The 24145-nt window shown below is 51.0% G+C and overlaps 1 protein-coding gene and 1 long non-coding RNA gene across 20 annotated transcripts in view; one reads left to right on the top strand and one right to left on the bottom strand.

The window, feature by feature from the left end:
• Positions 1-5213: 5213 nt before the first annotated feature.
• LOC112910830 (uncharacterized) lies at positions 5214-22453 on the bottom strand. Of its 13 annotated transcripts, none has more exons than XR_012001929.1 (4): positions 16218-20126; positions 15496-15660; positions 13339-14531; positions 5214-5532 (listed from the first exon to the last, which is right to left on the bottom strand). It is a non-coding gene; the product is annotated as an uncharacterized lncRNA (long non-coding RNA). The 13 variants fall into 13 exon arrangements; XR_003233309.2 differs by lacking the exon at positions 5214-5532 and adding an exon at positions 22155-22453 and having other exon boundaries at positions 11028-14531; positions 16218-18643; XR_012001927.1 differs by lacking the exon at positions 5214-5532 and adding an exon at positions 11028-12952.
• Positions 20785-24145, top strand: part of WDFY2 (WD repeat and FYVE domain containing 2) — a 157646-nt gene continuing 154285 nt past the window's right edge. Inside the window, exons 1-3 of one of the 7 annotated variants that reach the window (XM_072760506.1) lie at positions 20961-21152; positions 21625-21707; positions 22247-22295. Coding sequence is in view for 4 of the 7 variants with exons in the window: in XM_072760499.1 (XP_072616600.1) it covers positions 20920-21152 (233 nt within the window). In the remaining 3 variants the exon portion in view is untranslated. The other 6 variants (XM_072760501.1, XM_072760503.1, XM_072760499.1 and 3 more) reach the window with 6 other exon arrangements.

Here is a 24145-nt window from a genome sequence, read left to right as displayed (position 1 = left end):
AGATAAATAACCCAATTTAAAAATGGGCAAAAGACTTAAGGAGACTTTTCTCCAAAGACAACATACAGTTGGTCGAAAACCACATGAGAAGAGACTTGAGCTTCAGCCACCATTGGATATACTGACCACCTGGAGTTGGGGTCACCCCGCAAAGTAAAGGGCACAACTGGCAAGACCGCCGGTATGATTTGCCTGCCCTTTGGAGGTCCCGGGCTGTCCACACTTCTGATCACGGAGCGATTACTCAGGTGTCTCCATGACTCCCTTCGAGTGGATAACTCACTGGAATGACTCACAGGACTCCAGAAACTAAACTGATGATTATAGTTTTATTACAAAAAAACAGATTAGAAACAGCTAATGAGGAGACTCATAGAGCTGGGGGCAGGGGAGATGGGGAGTGACCTGATGGGCATGGGGTGTTTTTACCGGGTGACAAACATGTTCTAAAGTAGATCGTTGTAGCTGCAAAACCCCGTGAAAATACAAAACACCACTGAGAAGTACACATTGGAAGGATGAATTTTATAGTAAGTGAATGATATGTCAGCGAAGCTGTAATTTAAAATAAGTCAATAGGCTGGGTAAAAGCTAAAAAGTATAATTGAAAAAATCCTATTTAACAATAACAACATTAAGAATGAACTTAACGTGAAATGCGCTAGGATAAGAGAAGGATCTATAAATCTTGATTGAGGGTCACAATCAAAGACCTAAATAAATGGAAGGATAAACTCTGTTTCTTGATATTTTAATATTGTAAAGAGCAATTTCTTCCTGAATTCACATATAAGTTTAATAGTATCTCAATGAAAACCCCAAAGGATTTGAGAGGGTGGAGGAAGAAGAAGTGTGCTAAAATTAGTATAAAGAAGATACTATATGTAACATAGTATAAAAATATATGCAAGAGGGGCGCCTGGGTGGCTCAATGGTTAAGCATCTGCCTTCAGCTCAGGTCATGATCCCGGGATTCTGGGATCAAGTCCCGCATAGGGCTCCCTGCTCAGCGGGGAGCCTGCTTCTCCCTCTCCCTGTGTCTCTGCCCCTCTCTCTGTGTCTCTCAGGAATAAATAAATAGGGCAGCCTGGGTGGCTCAGCGGTTTAGCGCCGCCTTCAGCCCAGAGCGTGATCCTGGGGACCCGGGATCGAGTCCTGCATCGGGCTCCCTGCATGGAGCCTGCTTCTCCCTCTGCCTGTGTCTCTGCTTCTCTCTCTCTCTCTTTCTGTGTATCTCATGAATAAATAAATATAATCTTTTTAAAAATAAATAAATAAAAGACATGAGATAAGATATAAAAAGTCAAAATATATTATAAAATGATACTGATTCAAAGTATAGTATTGGTATAGGACTCATAGACAGAAGAACCAATCAGAATAAAGAGTCTGGAAGTAGATTTAAATTTAAGAATTTATTATATATTAATAATAGCACTTCAATTGAAGAAAGGACGGACTATTTCATAAATGTTAATATAATTGCCTAAACAGTAGGAAAAAATAAAGTTAGGTTCTTACCTCAGAGCTATAATCAGAGGTTGTGTAGGCTAAAGATTTAAATGTGAACAAGATTTTAGGAAATCTATAAACTGGGAGGAAATAAAGTTTCTCTTGGATTATTTATATAATTTCGTGTACTGAATGTGAAACACGTTTTTAGTATTGTGACATAGGCAGAATTATAAAGGAAAAACTGATACATTTGATTACTTTTTTAAAAAGACTTTTAAGAATTATTTGAGAGAGGGAGTGAGTGAGAGAGAAAGAGAAAGCACAAGTGAGGAGAGGGAGAGGGACAAACGGGCTCCCCTCTGAGCAGGGTGCGGGCCTTAGGGCTCGATCCCAGGCCCTGGCATTATGACCGGAGCTGTCGGCAGATGCCCAACCCACTGAGCCACCCAGGCGGCTGATATAGTTGGCTATTAAGATAACCTTTATGCCCAGAAAATTTAATTTAAAATTAGGACAAACTTCAGAAAAACAAGTTGGAATATATGTAATTCTATACATACAATATACATGTGTGTATTATAAGTATATAGACAGGACTCTTTTTAAAACCTTTTTCACCCAATTTTATTAAGAATTTTTAACATTCTAGTATAATTAACATAGAATGTTACATTAGTTTCCGGTGTATGATATAGTGATCCAGCAATTCTGTACATTCCTCAGTGCTCATTGTGATAAATGTATTCTAATCCCAATAAATACGCCATTAAAATATTATTTAATAGTTGCATGATATTTTATAGTTTGTGCATATTGTAGTTTTTAAATCAATATCATGCTATCAAACATTTATATTATTTCCTGTTTTTTTTTAACTTCTGTAAACAATGCATCAATGGACTTCCTTGTAAATAAATCTTTGTATAAATAACTGGTTATTTCCCCAGGACAACATATTTATAAAATATTATGCATCTATCAATAATATTTTAATGGTGTGTTTATTGACATGGATAATATTTATTACATATTGGTAAGCTAACATATAAAATGGCATGAATGTAGCTTGTAAAAATTGTAAATGCTAATATTTTGGCAAAGGTCTGTATGTAAATAAACCACCCTGGTTTATTCTGCTGTCAGGATTATGGATAACTTTTCTTTTTCATGTGTCTCATTTTCATTTTTCTATAATTACATGATAAAAGGATTTTCAACAGATAATGACAAAATTCAAACATTGAAAGGGAATAAATGGAGAAATTACCTAGAGAAATAAAAGAGAGGGCACCTGGGCATCTGCACCTGACTCGGGTCATGAGCTCAGGGTCCTGGGATGGAGCCAGGCTTTGGGCTCCCTGCTCAGGGGGGAGCTGCTTGTCCCTCTCCCATTGCCTCTCTGCACCCGCCTCCCCAGCTCGTGCTCTCGCTCTGTCTCTCAAATAAATAAATAAAATCTTAAATAAAATAAAATAGAATTCTGGGGCACCTGGGTGGCTCAGAGGGTTAAGCATCCGCCTCTGAGTCTCAGCTCAGGTCTTGATCTCAGGGTGGTGAATTCAAGCCCGGCTTTGGGCATGTGAAAGGCATGTGGCCTCTTAAAAAGAAAAATAATAAATAAATAAATAAATAAATAAATAAATAAATAAATAAATAATAAATAAATAAACAAATAAATAAATAAGAATCCTGAAGAGAAATTTTCTTCATGACTGCAGATTAGGCTACTTTGGTACCGTGAGAAAGATCCTCTGGTCTCCTCCAAACCCTGACCTGCGGCTAAGTGACGGAGGAAAGGAGAGCTTGAATGTTCTTTGTGAAATCCTGCCTGTGCAGGGCTATTTCAAAAATCTTACTAATGGTCATAAAGGATCTTGAAAAGTGAAGGCTGAATAAATTACGATGATGGAAATGAATGAGCAGAAAATCTACGGTCTGGGAATTTTTATATGTATGATAAATCAACTCGGCATCTAAGTCCTGATGTTCAGACGGAGCCACACAGCCCCTGCTGGGGAATTCTTAAGGCCTGCTGCCCGCCTGGATATTTCATCTTATTATATTCTCTTCATTGTTTTTTTTTCCAAGAATGCTCGGACCGAAATTTGGCTTCCTGTCGTTATAGTTCTTTAAGAAATAAATATAAATTCTCGCGTAATGGGATTAAAACTCGGTTCTCTCTCATGGTAACGCGTTCAGAGATGGGTCCCGAGGAGCACGCACTGCCCCCTGCCATAGACACGCCCGTGGTGCCAAGCCGGGGAGGGCAGGGTGCATGCAGAGGGCAGGCCGCCAGCCCGGGCGCGGCCGGGGTGCGCTCTGGGCCCCCCACTGGCCTTTCATGCTGCGCCGTGGCCCACGTGAAATAGAAGGCGGCGAAGCTTCGGTCATGTGTTGTTTGAATAAGCTCTTGAGGGAGAAGAGAGCCCTCCCGGAGTCGGCGGCGGGTGCCTGGAAGCCGGGGCCGGGAGCAAGGGCTGCGCCCAGGCCTGCTGGGGACCGATGCCCGGCTCCTGGCCCCGCGGGAAGCCGGGGTGGGCGCCTGCCGGGCCGGGCCCGGGCCTGATCCTCCTCCCCATCCTGGCTGCGCTGTGCGGTCCCCACCTCCCAGGAGCGGAGACGGAGACGATGTGGAGGAAGGCACCTTCCTTCGGGGAGCCCAGGGAGGACTCGGGGAGGCTCTCGGCAGCCGATGCCCGGGCACCTGCAGGTGTGAGGGTCTCCAGGCCGAAAGGCCTCCGAGCTGGGAGCTGCAGGTGAACGCTCGTGTGCCCCGTCCCAGCCCCTAGGTTAAAACCCTGATCACCAACATGACGCCGCGTGGATGGGGACCTCGGGACACCTGAAAGGCAAAGAGGGTTAGGGTAGGCCGTGGAGGGGGGCCCTCACGGCCGCAGGAAGAGACACAAGCTAGTTGTCTGTCCGCGAGGCGAGCACCAGGAGGGCCCCGTGAGGACCCAGCCAGGCCCCGGCCCCACGGCACCCGGATCTCAGGCCTGCGTGACGTGACCCTGTTTGGCTTCCTGGACTTTCCGAGACACTGCGGCAAGCGCAGCAGCAGTACCTGACTCCTGGGAGCACTGGGACATGTCCGAAGTCTGTCCTACTCAGGGCGACTGCGCAGAAGGCAAGTTAGTAGTTGAAGGCAGAAAGCTGAAGAAAGCAGTGCTTTATTTTTACAAAAAAAAAAAAATATATATATATATACATTTATTTTTTTATTTTTTATTTTTTATTTTTTATTAGCTTCTCGAGTGCTAAAGTAGGAAAAAAGTGTTACTCTCTACCTCCTACCCCATTATCAGCCTCAGTTATATAGTCAGTTATTCAGTTAGATGGGAACTTAGCGTCTAAGAGGAAAAGTTTAAAGAACATTTGTTTCCCAGATTACATTTGTTTGCACTTTGCTTAGGACACTGGAAAGGCCACTTAGAGTAAGTCACTTGTGTTTCATATAAATAGTGAAAAATCTCTGATTCAAACTTCATCTTGAAAAATCAGGGATGCCCTGGGAGCCCAGGGGTTGAGCGTCTGCCTCCGGCCCAGGTCGTGACCCCGGGTCCCGGGATCGAGTCCCACGTCGGGGCCCCCCCCCAGGGAGGCTGCTTGTCCCTCTGCCTGGGTCTCTGCCCCTCTCTGTCTCTGTATAAATAAATAAATAAATAAATAAATAAATAAATAAATAAATAAAAATAAATAATATATTTAAACAAACTTCATCTTGAAAAATGAAACAAAAATTGTGAAACTATATTTATTCTTACTTTATGTTGAACAAAATGTAGGCTCTTGAGATAACCACCGGCTGGTTTTGACAACGAAGAACAAATCCAGGGATCGCTCCCGAGTCTTTAACCTGACTTTTCCAACAACGTTCCAGAGTAGCACAAATGACACTCCTTCCCGTATGTTTCATTTGTGCAGCACAACGACGAAGACGGACGTTGGTTTGAGAGTTTTAGTGATTTCACCGGCGTCTCTCGATCCTTTACTTTGGACTCATGGGAGTTGGACTCATCTTTGGAAAAATCTCTGCGGTCTTCATCCTTCCAGATATTTCTCTTCAGCTGTGCACCTCTGCATTCAAACATGGTCTCAGCACGTCCGACATACGACTCTTGGTTCTTGATCTTCCTTGGCGCCCCCCAACCCCCACCCCTGCCCACGTCACCTTCTCTCCTCTAGCTGCTCAAGACAACCTTCTAGGACTTATCTTTGAGTCTTTTTAGCTTCTTTCACACCTGATCCACCGACAGGTCCATTAGCTCTCTACCCCCAAACCCACCCATCTCACTACCTCCTCCGCTGCCTTCCAGTGCCTGCTGCCACCACCCCTCGCCTGAACTACTTCAGCAGCTTTCTTTTTTTCTTTCTTTTTTTAAGTTTTATTTATTTATTCATGAGAGACACAGAGAGAGGCAGAGACACAGGCAGAGGGAGAAGCAGGCTCCGTGCCGGGAGCCCGACGCGGGACTCGATCCCGGGACCCCGGGGTCACGCCCTGAGCCGAGGGCAGACGCTCAGCCACGGAGCCCCCCGGGCGTCCCTGTTCCATACTGTTGCGATCTTGCTTTCTTTCACTTACAAACGCGTCCTCCAACTCTTCCCGTAGCCGTAGATAGAGACCTTCCTTGTCTGCTTCCACAGCTGCGCGTCACACCACCCTCGTCTAGCCAGGCCCCTTGTGCTGCACGTCGCAACTGCATCCAGTTTTTGCTCTTACACATAATAAATAACCTCACACATGTGTCAGCTCATACATGAGTCTTTGGGATAGAATCCCAGAAATGCAATAGCAAGATCGTATATTTTAGACCACTTGCCAGTGTCCAAATGAAGGTTTTAGAGATAAATCTGATCGTCACTTCTCTTGCTTAAAGGCTCCCCAAACTCCCCATCCCAATCAAAATGAGAACATCCAAGAACGACCAGTCTCCGCCCGAGCTGCCCTGTGCCCTCCTCGCCGATGGCGCCCCGTCGCTCCCTCTCCTGCACTATGCAACTGAGCACCCTGGCCTCCTTCACGAATCTTGGAAAGTTCCATAGCTTTGCAAGATGGGCAATTTCTTCACTTTGATTTGCCTTGTGCTTGTGCCATATTGTCAAATATGTATAAAAATGCGGCCGTCAGCTGGGGACCTGATGAAAGGCTTGATCCTGGAAGGAGAGGATCAGTGCTCATGTTGAATGGAGATGGATATTCAAGCCGGTTTTAGGCACAGTCACCTGGTAAGTAAACATGTCCAGGTTACGGCGATTCCTACTGTCCGCCTCCTGCGCCCCTTCAAACTTCGGGAATTCAGGAAACGGCTGTTGAGACCCCGAGGATGCTCCACATTCCAGCGCGGCGGGCCCGGGGCGCGGAGCGGGGAGGCGACGGCCTGGCTCACGGAGAAGCGCCGCGGGGCTGGCGCCGCGACTCCGGCCCTCGAAGCCGCCCCACCTTTCCGGGCCGCCTCATTTATGGATGAAAAGGAAGAAAGTGGGATTCCCCATCATTAGCCTCCACGCCCCACGGATTCTTTTTGTTAACTCCACCCCTCATTTTCATGATCCATCGAGAACCTCTGTCGGCTAAAAATTATTCGTTAGTGATGTACTTATCGCTTTATAGTCTTATTATTTAAATGCAAACAATATTTATTTATTTATATGTTACCGTGTTCACAGTGTGTTGTTCACTGCTGATTTATCAAGGACCCGGATAGTCTCCAACTCTGCTTACCGCGTGCTCAACTGACCTGGGCTGGCCTGACGCAATCCTGCCCGAGCAAAGAGGTTTCGTAGCTTGATCGTCCTCGATGGCCCTGCCTTGTTCAGTCCCCAAGAATGAAGAGGCTGTAGTTGGGGAGCCCCCGGCCCCAGCCGACAGGTCTCCCTGCGGGCCTGGGAGTTGGTGTTGTGGACACACCGTCCGGCGGGGTGTTTTCTTCATGGGGCGCCTCACGGCACCCTGCGGCTCACGAGGGGCTCCGGGCAGAAGCGAGGGTGGGAGGGAGAAGGGAGGGCAGGAGGTCTTAGGGCCTCCCAACCTAGTCTATCCACAGTAGCCCCACTTCTTTCTGTTACGTGCTGGGTTCTGAGACTTTGTTTGAAGAAAGGGCTCAAACTGTTGAAAAATAATTTGGAATCCAAGAAACAATCCAGTCAATAGTGGCAGAAGACGAGCAGACCTTTCTCCAAGGAAGACACAGACAGGGAACCCCTGGGGGGCTCAGCGGTTTAGCACCTGCCTTTGCCCCAGGGCACGATCCTGGAGTCCCGGGATCGAGTCCCACGTCTGGCTCCCTGCATGGAGCCTGCTTCTCCCTCTGCCTGTGTCTCTGCCTCTCTCTCTCTCTCTCTCTATATATATATATATATATATCATAAATGAATAAATAAATCTTAAAAAAAAAAAAAAAGGAAGACACAGACACGGCCACCAAGCACATGAGGAAATGCTCCATGTCACCTGCCGTCAGGGAAACACAAATCAAAACCACGATGAGATCCCACCTCACCCAGTGACAATGGGGAACATTAACAAGACGGGACACAACAGATGCTGGAGAGGATGCGGAGAAGGGGAACCCTCCTGCACTGTTGGTGGGAATGTGACCTGGTGCAGCCACTCTGGAAAACTGTGTGGAGGTTCCTCAAAGAGTTAAAAATAGACCTGCCCTACGACCCAGCAATTGCACTGCTGGGGATTTACCCCAAAGATACAGATGCAGTGAAACGCCGGGACACCTGCACCCCGATGTTTCTAGCAGCAATGTCCACAATAGCCAAACTGTGGAAGGAGCCTCGGTGTCCATCGAAAGATGATGGATAAAGAAGATGTGGTCTATGTATACAATGGAATATTCCTCAGCCATTAGAAACGACAAATACCCACCATTTGCTTCGACGTGGATGGAACTGGAGGGGATGATGCTGAGTGAAGTAAGTCAATCGGAGAAGGACAAACATTATATGGTCTCATTCATTTGGGGAATATAAAAATAGTGAAAGGGAACAAAGGGGAAAGGAGAGACAATGGGTGGGAAATATCAGAAAGGGAGACAGAACATGAGAGACTCCTGACTCTGGGGAAGGAACTGGGGGTGGTGGAAGGGGAGGAGGGCGGGGGGTGAAGGTGACTGGGTGATGGGCACCGAGGGGGGCACTTGACGGGATGAGCACTGGGTGATATGCTATATGTTGGCAAATCGAATTTTAATAAAACATTCAAGAAAATAATAATAATTTGAAAAATCTGACGGTCAAACTTTATTGCATCGACGAGGATGATGAAGCCTCGAAAACGTAATTAGAGTCGCTGAAGGTTCCAGAGCTAATTAAGGGCAAGACATTCAGTCAACCCACAGGTAGCCATTAAACCCCGTGGAAACAAAAATGATAAATACGAAATTTGGATTCGGTCTTGGAGGGCAAGCAAGCTGTGGGCCACCCGGTGCGGGTCAGAAGTGGCGGCGCCGAGACCCTGGCTCCGTCCCTGTGGACACTTGCCCTTGGTGGCCATGGCGGCGGGGACGGCGAGGGGACAGCTGACCTGGGCCTGGCAGCAGCTGGCACCACTATCGCGTGGTGTCTGCGGGGCAGCGGGGGCCCACCTCCTCGGTCACTCTGTGTTTCCCGATGGCCTGGGATCGCCTGGGGAGGCGGGGACCTAACCTTCGAGCCGCGGCCGGTTGGTCTGCCCGGCGGACACGCACTCGCTGGCCCCGGACAACAGGCAGCCCTGGCCCTGCGCTGTCCTGTGCTTGGGCCAGGCCACCGGCCCCCCGGCTGACCACACGGGGTCAGTAGCTCTGGACACACGTCACACGAGACCTCACCCTCAGCCCAAGAAAGAGCGGGGCCCCTTCCCGGCACAGGGACACGGCGTGACATAGGGACACGACAGTGACATGGGGACAGGTTCCTGCATCCCTGGGCCAGAACCCAGTGTCTTGGGGCTCCAGGGCCAGAGGCACTTCGGCGACACCCGCCAGGCCGAGGAGGCGTGGTTGCGGCGACACTCGTCCTAACAGCACGCGCACATGTCACCCACAGATGCGTCTACTGAGCAAACCTGTGCTGAGTGGCCGCCGCTCCCCAGTTCCCGTGCCGGTGTTGCGGGGACCGCCCTGGGTGCTCCCGCCCAGAGCTCGGGCTGCTGCAGGCCGCCCCGCTGCACCCTAAGCCAGTGACGCCCCGTCCCCCGCCTGCGGCCAAGCTGCCATCTGCTTCCCAGGCAGGCCCGGGGGGAGCAGAGCCCAGGGACTGGAGGGCACAGGCGACACCACGACGCGGCGGGAACCCCATCTGACGGGTGCTTTCTCGGCGAGGGAGGGAGGCAGCTTGTTTCTGAGAACGAGGAAGGCAGAGGCTGGGGAGGAGGGTGGAAAGGAGGCTTATTTATTTATTTTTAAAGATTTTATTTACTTATTCCTGAGCGACACAGAGAGAGGCGGAGACCCAGGCCGGGGGAGAAGCAGCTCCCTGCGGGGACCCGACGCAGGACTCGATCCCGGGACCCCAGGGTCACGGCCTGGGCCTAAGGCAGGCCCTGACCCCCCTGGGCGGCCCTTGAAAGGAGGTTTAAAATAATTATTGCTGAACTGTTACTAAGCTAGACGGGAAGCCGGAAGGGGACCCCAGGCTCACGCACAGGGGAGCTGTCGCTAGGCCTCGGGGCACCCCGCGGCAGAGCCCGGGCAGCCGGCACTGATCTGTCCCGCTAGGCCGGGAGCTCCCCCCTCGACCCTCTGGTGAAAAGCCAAGGCGCAGAACCGTGTGGACTGACTTGACTCGCGTGTAAAGGGCAGGAGGAAACGAAAACCACGTCCTAAAGGCATATACGGTGTCTCTGGAGGAACGGAAGAGAGCAGCAGCTCTGGTCGCCCCCGGGAGAGGCCGGCCGGGCAAGGCGGCAGGGGGGCGAGGGGGACACTGCACTGCAGGCTGCTGAGCTTTGGGTACACACACAGGATTCCTTACTCAAACGTAAATTAAGAGCGAAATCTCTGAAATCTTTTCGGAAAATAAAGAATAATTTCCGAGCGCCACGGAAGAAGAAAACTAAATCTTGGCCTCATGGCTGCGTCCCCCAGGGAGCCTATGCTTAGGCCTACCTGGGGGAGCTGCCAAGGGAAATGATCCCTTTCATTAGTGGTTTCTCTTCGGGAAGGTGAGGTGGTTGAGTCACGGGGAATCCGAGCCTGAAAGGATCTACGGGAAAACCTCACCAGGGCTGCGGGCCGGCCCGGCCCCGGCCCCCGGCCCCCAGCCCAGCCCCTCGGCGCCCCGGCAGCACGGCTTCAGTTACATGGAAGCGGCGCCTCCGAAGGATTCCAACACCTGTGAGGCCCCCCGGCGGTGCAAGGCCCTACTGGTACGGGGTGAGCCAAGACAGAACTCGGCCCTTTAGTGGCCGGGAAGTTCAAAGGACACTATTTATTATTTAATACATACACGAATAATGAACAAGACTGACTTCTGGGTGTGGATTCCCAAATCACACACGATCTTACAGATATATTCTTTTTTTTTTTTTTAAGATTTATATATTTAAGAGAGAAGGAGAGAGAGCACTGAGACAGAGGAAGAGAATTATTTTTTTTAATTTTTAATTAATTAATTAATTAATTAATTAATTTTTTGAGGAAGAGAATCCCAAGGAGACTCCCGGCTGAGCACGCAGCCCGACTTGGGGCTCGATCCCACCATCCCGAGAGCATGGCCTGAGCTGTAATCAGGGGCCGGGTGCTCGACCCACTGAGCCACCCGGGCGCCCCGTACAGATGTACCCTTCTAGCTCTAACCACACGATAGAGGTTCTGGTTATTCAACAGTGAGGCTGTGAAGTGGTGTCTTCAGGCCCGACATTGTCAGGCGACGGCGATGCACGGATGGCCGAGCCACGGTCCTTGGGGTCTGGGGCCACACAGGGTGGTGCAGGCAGACATCAAGACCCCACTAGCCCGGAGCCCTGAACAGAGGTCTGCGGGAGCCCCGGGGAGGAGCAGACGGCATTGCCTGAAGGGAGGTAGGAAGGGCCTCGTCCAGGACGACAGCGGCAACCACGTCCTGAGTTCAAGTGGAGGGAGGATCAGAAGGACACTCCAGGCACAGAGAACACGGGCTGCAGAGGAGCGCAGCTCGGCACAACGCCGTGTGCTCTTGGACACCCCGCAGCGGGGCCCGAGCGTGGCGTCGGGGCCTCCCAGGGCGTGGCACCATCAGGGCCGGACGGGCAGGTTCCAGCGGGGTTACGAGGAGCCTGTGCGCCAGCCAACAAGTCCAGGCTGTGTCACGTCAGTAACACACCTTGTTCTGTCGACACGCTGAGCCGTGGGTGTCTTGCCGTGAACGTCTCGCCGTCTCTCGCCGTCTTTCACGCAGCTCATCCTGCTGTTGGCTCCCAGATCCTCGGGGGAGGCAGAGCCAGGGCGTGGAGGACGGGGCTGTGAGCCTGTTACCGCGCCCGTTCTCCCTCCTTCGTCCTCCTCCACATCCAGACAGCCATCAAAGTCGGTCACTTTTCCCTCATTTTCTTTGTGTTCTCTTAGAGCAATGGTAGAGTCAGGGCTTTCCCATGACACGTCTTTGGTAAAGGGCCCGATACACATTGTCCCGCCCCCAAAATGGTCCTGTGAGGACTTGTTCTAGTCAAGGTTCTTGAAAGCAAATAGCAGGTAACTGAAGTGGAAAAGGAAGTAACTGGAAAGATGTCAGGCAATTCACAGGATCCACGGGAAGGTAGAGGACAGGGTTTGGGGGGGAACCAAGGGAAGAAGCAGAGCACAGAGCGGACGTCCTACCTCAGTCACAGTCTCCAAGGAGGTGCCCCATCATGCCTCCTCTGGATTCTTTTTTTCTTTTTTTTAAAGTAAGCCCTACGTGAGGCCTGAGCTCACACCCCTGAGATCAAGAATTGCATGTTCTAGGGACACCCGGGTGGCTCAGTGGCTGAGCCTCTGCCTTGGGCTCAGGGCGTGAGCCCAGTCCTGGGATCGAGCTCCTCACTGGACTCACTGTGGAGCCTGCTTCTCCCTCTGCCTGTGTCTCTGCCTCTCTCTGTGTCTCTCATGAATAAATATTAAAAAAAAAAAAAAAAAAAAGAATTGCACGCTCTACCGACTGAGCCAGCCAGGCAGGCCCGTACCCCCGGATTCTAATCTCGACACAGAGGGCTCAAATATCCTCAAACTGGCCACCGAGTCTTTGCATCACTGTTCCCCAGAACGGAGAGGTGGGTGAGCATCAACTGGCCCTGCTCGGAGCACGTGCCTGTGTCCTAGATGCCGGGGGCCGGCTGAAGAGCAGCGTCCCCTGTGTCTTCGCACTTAGGTTGGGATTCACTCAAATTTGGAAGGATGTTAAAATCCCTTTGGAAGGCAGCAAAATCGACAAGTGTCCACACGTGCGTTTTGTAGACGAAGGGACAGACCTTCAGCAGGTAGGTTAGTTACCCAAGTAACACAGCGAGTCGGTGGTAGAGCCAGGATCGGAGCCCAGATCAGTTTGTCTGCAAAGCCCACGCTGTTATGCAACCCACTGCAATGCCTTCTCTAAGCCATTCCAGCTCTATTTCACAGCCCACACACCAGTCCGGGTGCCCATCACCTCTTTTGCATTCCTGCCTCCTACCTGGTCTCCCTGATTTGTGCTTTCCCATCTCGGCTCATCTCTATATAGTTGCTAAGACAATAGTTTTGCGTGCCATCTACATCATATCAGCCCCTGGTTCGAAAACCTGTGACTCACCCCTGCAAGAGCCCTTCCTGGCTAATATCATTCCGCCCGGATCCCTCCCTCCGTAATCAGCCAAATACTGTTGCTGCAGCGCCGTCACACACGTATAATTTATACTACAGGATCGTACACTATTAATAGCCTCTAGCTGTTACTCACATGTGACTTCCCCGAGGTCGTAGAGCCTGTCTTCTGCTGCTTTTGCGACTCCGAGGAAAGCTACTGGCATCTGGTGCAGTGAAGGTCTTGTCATCTTGGACTCCCAGGGTCCTCCAGACTATTTGCATCACCACCATCAGCGTTATCATTGGCAGAGAAGTTATCATCTGTGGGTTCCTTATTAGCCTCCCTGGCCACACACACTGTGCCCTACCAAGAGTAGGGGTATTAGAAGCAACTGCTGACAGTGATGATCACTTCATTTCCTTAGACATCGCAGGAGGTCACACCTGCGCGCAGAGCACATGGCATGGTGACCAACAGGTGGTGATCAATCTCCAGTAGAATTAACCAAACTCAGAATTTATTTAAGGGATACTCGTCCGGACGACTGGGTGGCTTAGCGGTTTAGCGCCGCCTGCAGCCCAGGGCGTGACCCTGGGGTCCCGGGATCGAGTCCTGCATCCGGCTCCCTGCATGGAGCCTGCTTCTCCCTCTGCCTGTGTCTCTGCCCCTCTTTCTCTCTCTCTCTCTGTCTCTCATGAATAAATACATAAAATCTTAAAAAAAAAAAAAAGGATACTCGTCTATGCTCTGGTCATTCTATAAATGTCAAGAGGAAGGATTAAAAAAGATAGGGGTTCTGTACTCAAGAAGTTAAAGATCTATTGGAGGGAGACAAATCTATCAAACAAATAATTGATGAACAATGAGAAAGGCAATAAATTGAGTTGGTACTTGGTCTAAGAATGGTGTACAGAGGGACCTAATCCCCTCTTTGGGGTAAATGATCCCAAAAGATCTTACGGAGGGTGAAACGCTTGGCCTGGAATTGAGAGCACAGTGAGAATTTACTAGACAGATGAAGAGGGAAAAGAACTTTCCAGAAAGAGGGCAGAGAGCTAAACCACGGGACGAAAGGCTTGGAGAATTGTAAGTAGTTTGGGGTCTGAAGGTGCCTATTTTGCATCCATTCTTTCCTTCCCTCCAAATTTCCCAGCCACGGGGGGAGCATAATGGACCTTACTCTCTCTTGACTGGCCTTAGCCAGGCAGCGTAAACCACTCTTCCCTTACAGCGGGGTCTCGGAGGAGCATGTCGCCCACACGGCATTCCTGGGGGACGTCAGGTCAGGGCTGGGTGTGTCCAACCAGAGAGCACTCCAGGACTGTGGCTTGATGGGTGGGGAAGACCTGCAATCGGATGGAAGAAAAAGCGTCTAAACCTGAGAGCCGCCGGCTTCTACTTTGTTACCTCCAGGAGAGCCAACCAGAGGACAAAGATGTCACACGGGACTAAGCGACGGCAGAGAAAGGAAGCCAGCGGCGTGACCGAACCGGGCCCAGTGCGGTGGCCGCTGGCAGTCCCTCGGTGTCTAAAAGATGGAGCAGGATTTCAGGTTACTTGGGGCCGTCGCTGCGGTCGAGGGGGTGTCCGTGGGAGAGGGATTGCAGAGGGAGGCCTGAGCCAGGTGAATGAAGGTGCTTTCAATTCTGGAGACGTGGAACCTTCCCGAAGGTTCTAGGCTCCGCCAGGGAGTAACCCGAGTTTCAGGAAGCTTACTCCGGTGGCACTGAGGATGGCCTGAGGGGGCGGGCAGCGAGGGAGCCGCACCGCTAGCCACCGGCCGCTTCGCTCCTCGTTCTGCCCGGGGTGCGGCTTCTAGCTCCCCTCCTGCCCCAACTTCGGAAGAGGATCAGCTTTTCGAAAATACTTAATCTGCGAACCTACGATGTAGGATATACGTTCTTTGGGATTTCATACCCTGCAGGTAAAAAATGTATGTTTTGGAAGAAGCCCGTGAAATTCTTCAGGGATCTAAGGTAGGAGGACAAAATTTGGGTTCCACCATTCGGCCTGGCGTTCACATCTTGGTTTCTTTCTCCTTAGGACTTTTTTTTTTTTTTTTTTTATTTAAAGAATTTATTCATTCATTCATGAGAGACGCAGGCAGGGGGAGAAGCAGTTTCAGATACAATTCTTCCAGGACTCCAGCGGCAACATTAGAATCGTGGTCGTTAACCACAACCTTCAGTCAAGGCCTTTGAGATAAAGACGTTCTCGTTCCTTGTTTACAGAATCACTTCTTCTCCTCATGTCTATGATTTTACATGGAAACTGGAACTGACAACAGCCCCATGTAGAAAAATGTGGTACCTGGGACTCCTGGGGGGCTCCGTGGTGGAGCATTTGCCTTGGGCTCAGGGCGTGACCCCGGGGTCCCAGGATCGAGTCCCACGTCGGGCTCCCCGCATGGAGCCTGCTTCTCCCTCTGCCTGGGTCTCTGCCTCTCTCTCTGTGTCTCTCATGAATAAATACAGTCTAAAAAAAAGAAAAAAGAGAAATAAAATGTTAAAAAAAAAGAAAAATGCAGTATTCCCCAAAAGTTGCCACAAAATGCAAAATGTTCAGTCCTTAGTAAAGTCATGGTGGTTACGTAAGAGACTCAGGGGCCGCACCCCTCCAAGTGGATTCATCATTTTGCCTAGATGGCAATTTATTTCACTGCTCCTCCCATCTCAGTATTTTGTCTGAGCAACATTCATTCCTCAGAGGCCCCATTTAATTCCTTCATACATCCTATTTAACCTTATTTGAGGCAGGAGATTTAGAGCAAAACTGACCACAGCAGAACCTGGGCATAGTCCTGACCTTTATTTTTATTTTTTAAAATTTTATTTTAAATTTATTTTTATTTATTTATGATAGACAGAGAGAGAGAGAGAGAGAGAGAGAGAGAGAGGCAGAGACACAGGCAGAGGGAGAAGCAGGCTCCATGCAGGGAGCCCGACGTGGGATTTGATCCTGGGACTCCAGGATCGCGCCCTGGGCCAAAGGCAGGCACGAAACCGCTGCACCACCCAGGGATCCCCCCTGACCTTTATTTTTAAACCCAGATCTTCTCACATCGACTCCTCTTCGCTACTTGCCCAGAGCCAGTGGCCGTCCAACGATGAAATCGGGGTCTGGGCCAAACTGAGCTCTGCCCTTGACTCACAAGGGTCCATCCAGTACCTTGCTCACTCCCCGGAACGCAGCAGCCACTGGTTTGCTGGAAGAGAGAATGAATGAAGACAGTGTCTATAAAAGTGTGAATAGGTCTGACTTTCCTGAAGCTAAACCAAGGGTCTAATAGATCTAAGACCTTGGACGGGTAAACTGAGGGGTTTAGGTTTCCATGCACGCTTTCCGCCAATAAACACTTTTTGAGAGCTACGAAGTGACAGGGGTCGTAGAGCCACTTCTTGACAAAATGCACTTGGGGTTCCTCTGCTCTCCTCTGGGTTTTCTAAGGAGCACAGCCCCAGGCCCTGCCTCTCACCTGATCTCGCTCAGGGCTGGTGTACTGGTGTACGGGTGGGGCTGCAGTGGCATGAGAGTTGTTAGTCAAGACAAAGCAAAGAAGGAACAGAAACATAAAGTCTCTTCCTCTTTCTCTCTTTTCTTTCACTGTTTCACCTGCCGCCATTTCCCTAAGGCTCATTTCCACTCCCACTTCATTCTACTCTGCCTTCTTAGTTCCTCTGCAGAAAAGCCCAGGAGAATTAATTTTCTTCTGAAATACAGATGAACCTAACTGGTGGGAAGACACTTTAGAAGACAGATTGGCAGCTTCTTATAAAAATAAATACACTCTTACCACACGATCCAGCAATCAGGCTCTTTGGTATTTACCCAAAGGAACTGGAAATTTGTACCCACACAAAAACCTGAACACGGATATTTATCACAGCTTTATTTGTAGTTGCCCAAACTTGGAAGTATCCAACATGGCCTTCGGTAGGTGAATGGATAGACGAACTATGATACATACAGACAATGGAATATTACTCAGCACTAAACCCAAATGAGCCAAAGGCCATGGAGGAAACTTAAAAGCATACTAGTAAACGAAAGAAGCCGATCTGGAAGTCCTACGTGTATATATGTCCGAGCATATTCATCCCTCGTAGGCTCCATTTCATTCCTCCGTGCATTCTATTCAACCCTGTTGGATGCAGAAAATCTAGAGCAGCGTGATTCCGATTACACGACATTCTGGAAGAGGCAAAACTATGGGAACAATAAAAAGATCAGTGACTGCCAGGGGCTTGGGGACGGAGGGATGGTAGGCAGAGGACAGAGGATGTTTAGGGCAGTGAAACTATATTCTATAGGTATTATTGTCATGGATACATGATACATCATACGTTTGTCCAAAGGCACAGAATATACAACAGCAAGAGTGCACCTGAGGTAAACTCTGGGCTTTGGTGGTAAAGATGTATCAGTGCAGGTGCATTGATTGTAAGGCATGTGCCACTCTGGTGGGGGATGTAGATAAGCCAGGACACTACTTTCAGGTCAATTTTACTGTGAATCTAAAACTGCTCTAAAGAATATGCATCTACACATTCAGACAGGTTCATAGATGCTCTTGTACATAGAGGAGCCTTACTTCATACCTTTGCATATACGAAAACCTGTTGTTAACCCCAGCCTGCCCAGGCTAGGGGAACGGAGAGGAAGATTAAGGGAAGAGCTCTGCAAAAGTCTTGTGCTTGCTTCTGGCACAGGTGAGGAGGGCTTTTTGCCACTCGATGGACCACACAGAAAGGGACAACGCTCTGATCAGAAGCACTAGATATTACCCGTGGTAGAGCAAGCAGCCTGGCTAGTCCCTCATGCTGGGGAAGGACAAGGGAAGGGGAGATGTGCCCCATGATTGGAGGCCCAGCCCTCTGTACCACTCATCACTTTTCTGCACCCTTCCATTGGGTTCCTAGGTCTGGGCTTCCCGAATGAGACTAGAAACCAAGGGTTACCTGCTTTAGAATCACCTGAAACTTTATAAATATTCATATTCTCAGGCCAAGCTTCCAGAAAACCAAATTCAGTCATTCAGAGATGGTTCCCAAGGCATTCTAATGTGCAGCCAGGCGTCAGAGCCACAAAACCTTGCTGCTGAGGGGACCCTTGTGCCTGCTGCCAGGAAGAGAAGGGATAATTGCACACGAGGCCCTTCTCTTGGATACCAATTATTCACCTGTTGGCTTTACCATATTGATATTTTCATCTGCCTATTGTGTGTCTTCCCCCAAGGATCATCCCATCCTAGGAATTAGGGCAAGGGCCAGATTCCAGTCTTTCCATTATGCTCTAATGGGAAAGACTTAAATTCAGACCCGCTTCTCTTTTTTTCTATTTATTCATTTGACAAATACTTACCCCATGTGCCAGGGACTATTCTAGGGGCTGGGAATACAATGATGAAAGGCAGATAAGGTCCTTTCTCTCCTGGGCTTCTCTTCTACAAGAGGGAGAACTAAAAGATAAGTAGTAATAATAATAATAAGTAGTAAAGATTATTTGGGGCAGAAGTGAAGACCGAAAAACAAAACAGGGTGATAGGACAGTGAGTGTCATGAAGAGGTAGGGTACACAGGTGGTGAGAGGGTAACACTCTTTAAGGAGCTAACACTGGAGTAAAGACTGGGTGGTGAGAAGAAAGTATCTTGGGGACCCCTGGGTGGCTCAGCGGTTTAGTGTCTGCCTTCAGCCCAGGGCGTGATCCTGGAGTCCCGGGATCGAGTCCCACATCGGGGTCCCCACTGGGAGCCTGCTTCTCCCTCTGCCTGTGTCTCTGCCTCTCTGTGTCTCTCATGAATAAATAAATAAAATCTTTAAAAAAAAAAAAAAAGAAGAAAGTATCTAGAGGCAAACACTGCAAAGGCCACCAGCAGGAAGAAGGTTGGTGTTTCTGGGACTTTGCAAGTCAAGTCTTAGAGAGTGTGAGGCTGGAGAAGCATTTTATCTCAGGTGCAATGGTAAGCCACTGACAAATTTTAAGCAGAGCAGTAATATGATCTGGTTTATATATTTCAAACAAAATCCTCTGGCCACTTTAATAAAAATGGATTGGATGGGTTGGGCTCAGTGGGGTAAGGGTTCAAGAGAAGCAGCAGGGAAAGCAGTTAGGTTACTGTGGTGGCAGAGGCCAGAGCATATGGTGACGTGGACTGGGGTAGAGGTGATGTAAGTGGGAAAATAAAGATTTTTTTTTTTTTTTTAAGATTTTATTGGGACACCTGGGTGGCTCAGTGGTTGAGCATCTGCCTTTGGCTCAGGGCGTGATCCTGGAGACCTGGGATCGAGTCCCACATTGGGCTCCCTGCAAGGAGCCTGCTTTTCCCTCTGCCTGTGTCTCTGCCTCTTCTCTTTCTGTGTCTCTCATGAATAAATAAATAAAATGTTAAAAAAATAAAATAAAAAAGATTTTATTTATTTATTCATGAGAGACACGCAGAGAGAGAGAGAGGCAGAGACACAGGCAGAGGGAGAAGCAGGCTCCTCGCAGGGAGCCCGATGTGGGACTCCATCCCAGGTCCCCGGGGTCACGGCCTGAGACAAAGCTTGATGCTCAACCACTGAGCCACCCAGGCGTCTAAGTGGGAAAATTTAAATCTACTTTGGAGGTAGCGCATGCAGACAAGGCTCGTTCACGGTTTGGACAAGAGCTGGGAGGAGAAGAGAAGAATCAGGATGACGCTTAGGAACCGAGTTCTAAACCACTGTGTGACTGATGCAGTGGATTTACAGGTACTCTTCGGGGATGTTCGGAACACCTACTGAACAGGTAAGTGTCGGAGTGCAGCAGCAGCACGTATAGGGGTTTGGAGGTCAGCAGTGGATAGGAGGAGAGTCAGGAGCCTAAGAATAGTACCTGATTCCACAGTGGTCGCTGAATAATGACCCCCCCCCCATATGTCCATGTCCCAATCGCTCGAATCCTACAGCATCTACTGTGCATGAAGACACTTAAAATCTGTCTTTTGCAGGCCTCACGTGACACCCACGGTGGGTGTTACTATTTTCCACTTAAGGGATGCGGAACCTGAGGCTCGGAGAAGTGCAATGCCTCGTTCCAGGTCCCCAAACCGGGAAACACCTGTCTCCCTTTCCAGCGCCTCGCAGAACTTCCGCAGGGATGGGCCGTGGTAGGGACAGGTGCTTCGCAACATGCCGCCTCGGGACACGCGCTTCCAGGAGGCCCGGCCCTGGCGGGGCTGTTGGGACCCCCAGAGCCTGGTCCCAGAGGTCGGGGAGGGTCATGGTGCAAGGAGCCCTGGCGCCAGGCACCCAGCACTCCGCAGTGACCTCGGTAACGCTCGCCCTTGCCCCTGCAGCAAGCTGCAAAGGCTGGACCCGGGATGGGACCCGGGGCAGGTCGGGGGCGCGGGCCCGGGGGAGGCACAGTGACCCCGCACCGCTAAGGTCACTGAAGGAAACCGCACGGATCACAGCGCAGACGGCGTCTCCACGCCCTCGAAGACGCCTGCACCAGGGATTCTCTTCGGTCTCCATCTCCGGGCTGCACAGTCGCAGGCAGCGGCCTGAGCCCAGCGGGTAGGGACCGCCTGTCGGCTCGGCCCGGGCCGCCAGGTGGGCGATGGGTCGTTCCAGGCGATGGGCGAGGAGGCCCCGGAGAACTACAACTCCCAGGAGCCCTCGGGCTGGCCCCGGTGCACGCTGGGAGCAGCCCGTGCCCGCAGCCGCGGCCGGCTGCTCCTTGAGGCCGCTCGCGACAGGTAAGCAGCGCGCATGCCCGGTCACGTCCCACCGCGTTCCGCCTTCCTGCCTGCGGGCGGCTGCTTTCCGGCCTCGCCCCGATGCGCTCTCCCCGCCCCGCGTCCGCCCCCTTGGCGGGGACTCCGGAGGGGGCGGGGCACGTGGCAAGCGCGTTCCCGGGGGTGTTTACACGCGCGCTCCCGGGACAGCAAAAGGGCGGGGACTGAGCCCCTGACGTGGAAGGTGACGAGTCGCGGAGCCCGCAGGTAACGGACGGCGCATGCGCCCCGGGGGCGGGGCTGACGGCGACGGGGCCGCGGGGGGCGGGGCCAGCGGGCCGGCGCACGCGCGTGGGGCCGCCCCGCCCCGCCCCCTGCCCCGCGTTTCCGCTCCTCCCCCACCGCTCTTCCGGAAGAGCAGCCGCCCTCGCGCCCACCAGCGGCCGCCCCCAGGCCCCGCCCTCCCGGCCCCGCCCCCGGCCCCGCCCCCAGGCCCCGCCCCCCGCCGGCGGTGGCGCCGGCTCGCAGCCGGGTCGCGGCGGTCTGGGTGCCCCGAGCCGGGGGCGCGGAGTCGGTCCCGGGGCGCGGCCCCGTCAGCCCGAGTCGCCGCCTCCGCCCGTGCCCGCCCCCGCGCCCTCGCCCCGGCCCGGCCCCGCGGCGCGCCGCGTCCCCGATGGCGGCGGAGGTGCAGCCGCAGCCGCAGCCGCAGCCGCTGACCCGCAAGCCCATCCTGCTGCAGCGGGTCGAGGGGTCCCAGGAGGTGGTGAACATGGCGGTGCTCGTGCCCAAGGAGGAGGGCGTCATCAGCGTGTCGGAGGACAGGTGCGCCGCCGCCTGCACGCGGGGAGGGAGGCTCGGCGGCCCGGCGGCCGCGGGTGTGCGTGCGGGCGGGGCCTGCGGGGACGGGGAGGGGGAGGGGGCCTGGGGGGGAGGGGAGGGGGAGGGGAGGAGAGGGGGGTCTGGGGGGGAGGGGAGGGGAGGGGGGCCTGGGGGGGAGGGGAGGGGGGCCTGGGGGGAGGGGCGGGGAGGGGGGCCTGGAGCCCCGAGCGCGCGCTGGCCCTGCCCGGGGCGGGTGGCCGGGCCGCGGGGCCCTGGACCCGGGGCGGCCCTGCGGGGGGGCGGGGCGGGGGGGGCGGGGCGGGGCCCCTGCAGGTGCGCGGGGTCTGCTCGCGCTCGCAGCGCCGCGGTGCCCGGGTTCCGCCCCTCCCGCCCGTCCCGCCCGTCCCGCGGACCCGCGCCCCCGGCTCCCCGCCCCCCTGCGCATCTCACAGCGAATTCGGCGGATGCCGCAAGTCGTGCAGAGTCCAGCTCCCGAAAGGAGAGTCCCCTCGTCTTTGCTGTCCTTCTCCGGCCCCTTGCAGGGGAAGCACCTAGAACTCGCGAGGGACCACTGCTGCAGACAGCTCCGAGGTCCTTCCCTTTGCTCGCTTCCTTCCTTCCTTCCTTTCTTTTTTTTTTTTGCTTAATTTTACTTAATTTGCAGAAGTGAAGCGGGTTGTTCTGCCTTTCCTAGGTCCCCTTTGCTTTTCAGCCAGTCGTAGCATTTGCGCTTTAACGGAATTCATCGAATATGCAGAAATTAGGCTGATGACAGCAGATTTCCATGGGACTGGTGCTTGAACATAGTAGTCACGGCATTTATCGGGGACTTTTGTTTCACGGGTACCCACTAACGTCCTGAAAAATGCAGCAGCGTCGAGGTATAGGACTTGGGGCTTTTACTTAAAACAGGAGTTAGGTTTTCTTAATGTCAGTTCTTTATGCTGAGCCAGAGAGATTTTTTTCTCTGTGACTGCTCTAGTTGCAGGCAGGGGGAAAGCAGTAACGTGTTCGTTTCTGTCCTTATAGCCATTTCCCCAGAGTATGCACTTTGCATACATACCTACATCGGAAAAATTTGCCTGCTCGGTGTGTTCATATGATAGGTTCTTCAGTGCGACTGGGATGAGTATATTAGGCACATGTGCTTGTCTGCATCCTACTCCCTACAAATGGCCAGAAGGTGCTGGACTCATTTCCTAGATCCAGTAGGGAAAATTGTAAAATTGTAAACATAGGCCAATGCCCCCCCGCCCCACAATGAACAGAAAAAATATGTTGCAGAAATGGAGAACATGGATTAAAAACATTTTGAAATTCTCAAAGAAGTTAATGAGTGTTTAATTTTTTTGATAGAGGCAAAATTCCATTTAGGGGATTGCTTCTGGACCTAGAAATGTTTTGTTACATAATTGTTTCTAAAGGGATATATTGGTGTCAGTTTCCCTGTCTATAAGTCTATAACTGTAGGAAACCACTTAACCTACCTGCTGTAGGAAATTCATAAATAAGTTTGTTGACTCAAGTAAAAGAAGGAGAAAGGTAGTTAAACTTAAGGTCCTTTAACATTAGTTTTGAAACTTTTTGCTTTTGTTGATGGTTTGAGAGTAAGAGGTAAGTTTTTAGGATTTGTCTTTCTTTTCTTTTTTCTTTTTAGAGTTCAGAGGGATCTTAGCAGGTATTTGCTCTAATGGCTTCATTTTATGGATTCGAAAATTTAGGCCAGAGAATTTACCTGCCCAAATTCAGGTAGTAGGTGGTGGAGCCAGGCCTGGCTCAAGTCTCCTGATTCCCGTTTTAATGCGTTTCCCTTGAAGGAACCGGCTTTAGTGAGATGCATTTCAAGGTGTTTGGAGAAGCAGAAGTAGCATGATTTTTTAAAAAAATATCTTATTTATTTATTCATGAGAGAGACAGAGGCAGAGACTCAGGCAGAGGGAGAAGCAGGCTCCCTGCAGGGAGCCCCAATGCAGAACTTGATACCGGGACCCTGGGGTCACGCCCTGGGCTGAAGGCAGTGCTAAGCCACTTAGCCACCCAGGTGTCCCAGGTGTCTGAAAGAAACTGGAAGATAAATTTCATTTGTTTATAGGACAAAAGAAATGTGATGTGTAGCTATATAGTAGCCAGATTTTCACTTTTCTAGTTTATGATGTAAATAATAGGAGTTATCGAATTACTGTTAAATAAGGCCCACCCGTAAGACCAGAATTATTCTTTACATAGATTTTATCAGTACTCAGATTGACAAATCTGTGTTTCCATACTCACAGGTGACAATAACTTTGTTATTTAGAGTAGTTTTGGTGATGGTTTCCATTAAAAGAATTGATCTGTATTCTTTTCAGAATCCACTGTCGGTTCCATTTGACATAATGCTAAAGATATGAAGATAGAATATTGATTTTCGTCAAAACCTACAAAGCCATTTCCATTAACCA

This window comes from Vulpes vulpes, chromosome 6, assembly GCF_048418805.1.
Source record: "Vulpes vulpes isolate BD-2025 chromosome 6, VulVul3, whole genome shotgun sequence".
In the NCBI taxonomy this organism is placed as follows: Eukaryota; Metazoa; Chordata; class Mammalia; order Carnivora; family Canidae; genus Vulpes; species Vulpes vulpes.
The sequence above is the reverse complement of the archived record's forward strand: the minus strand, read 5'-3'. Positions and strand labels throughout refer to the sequence as shown.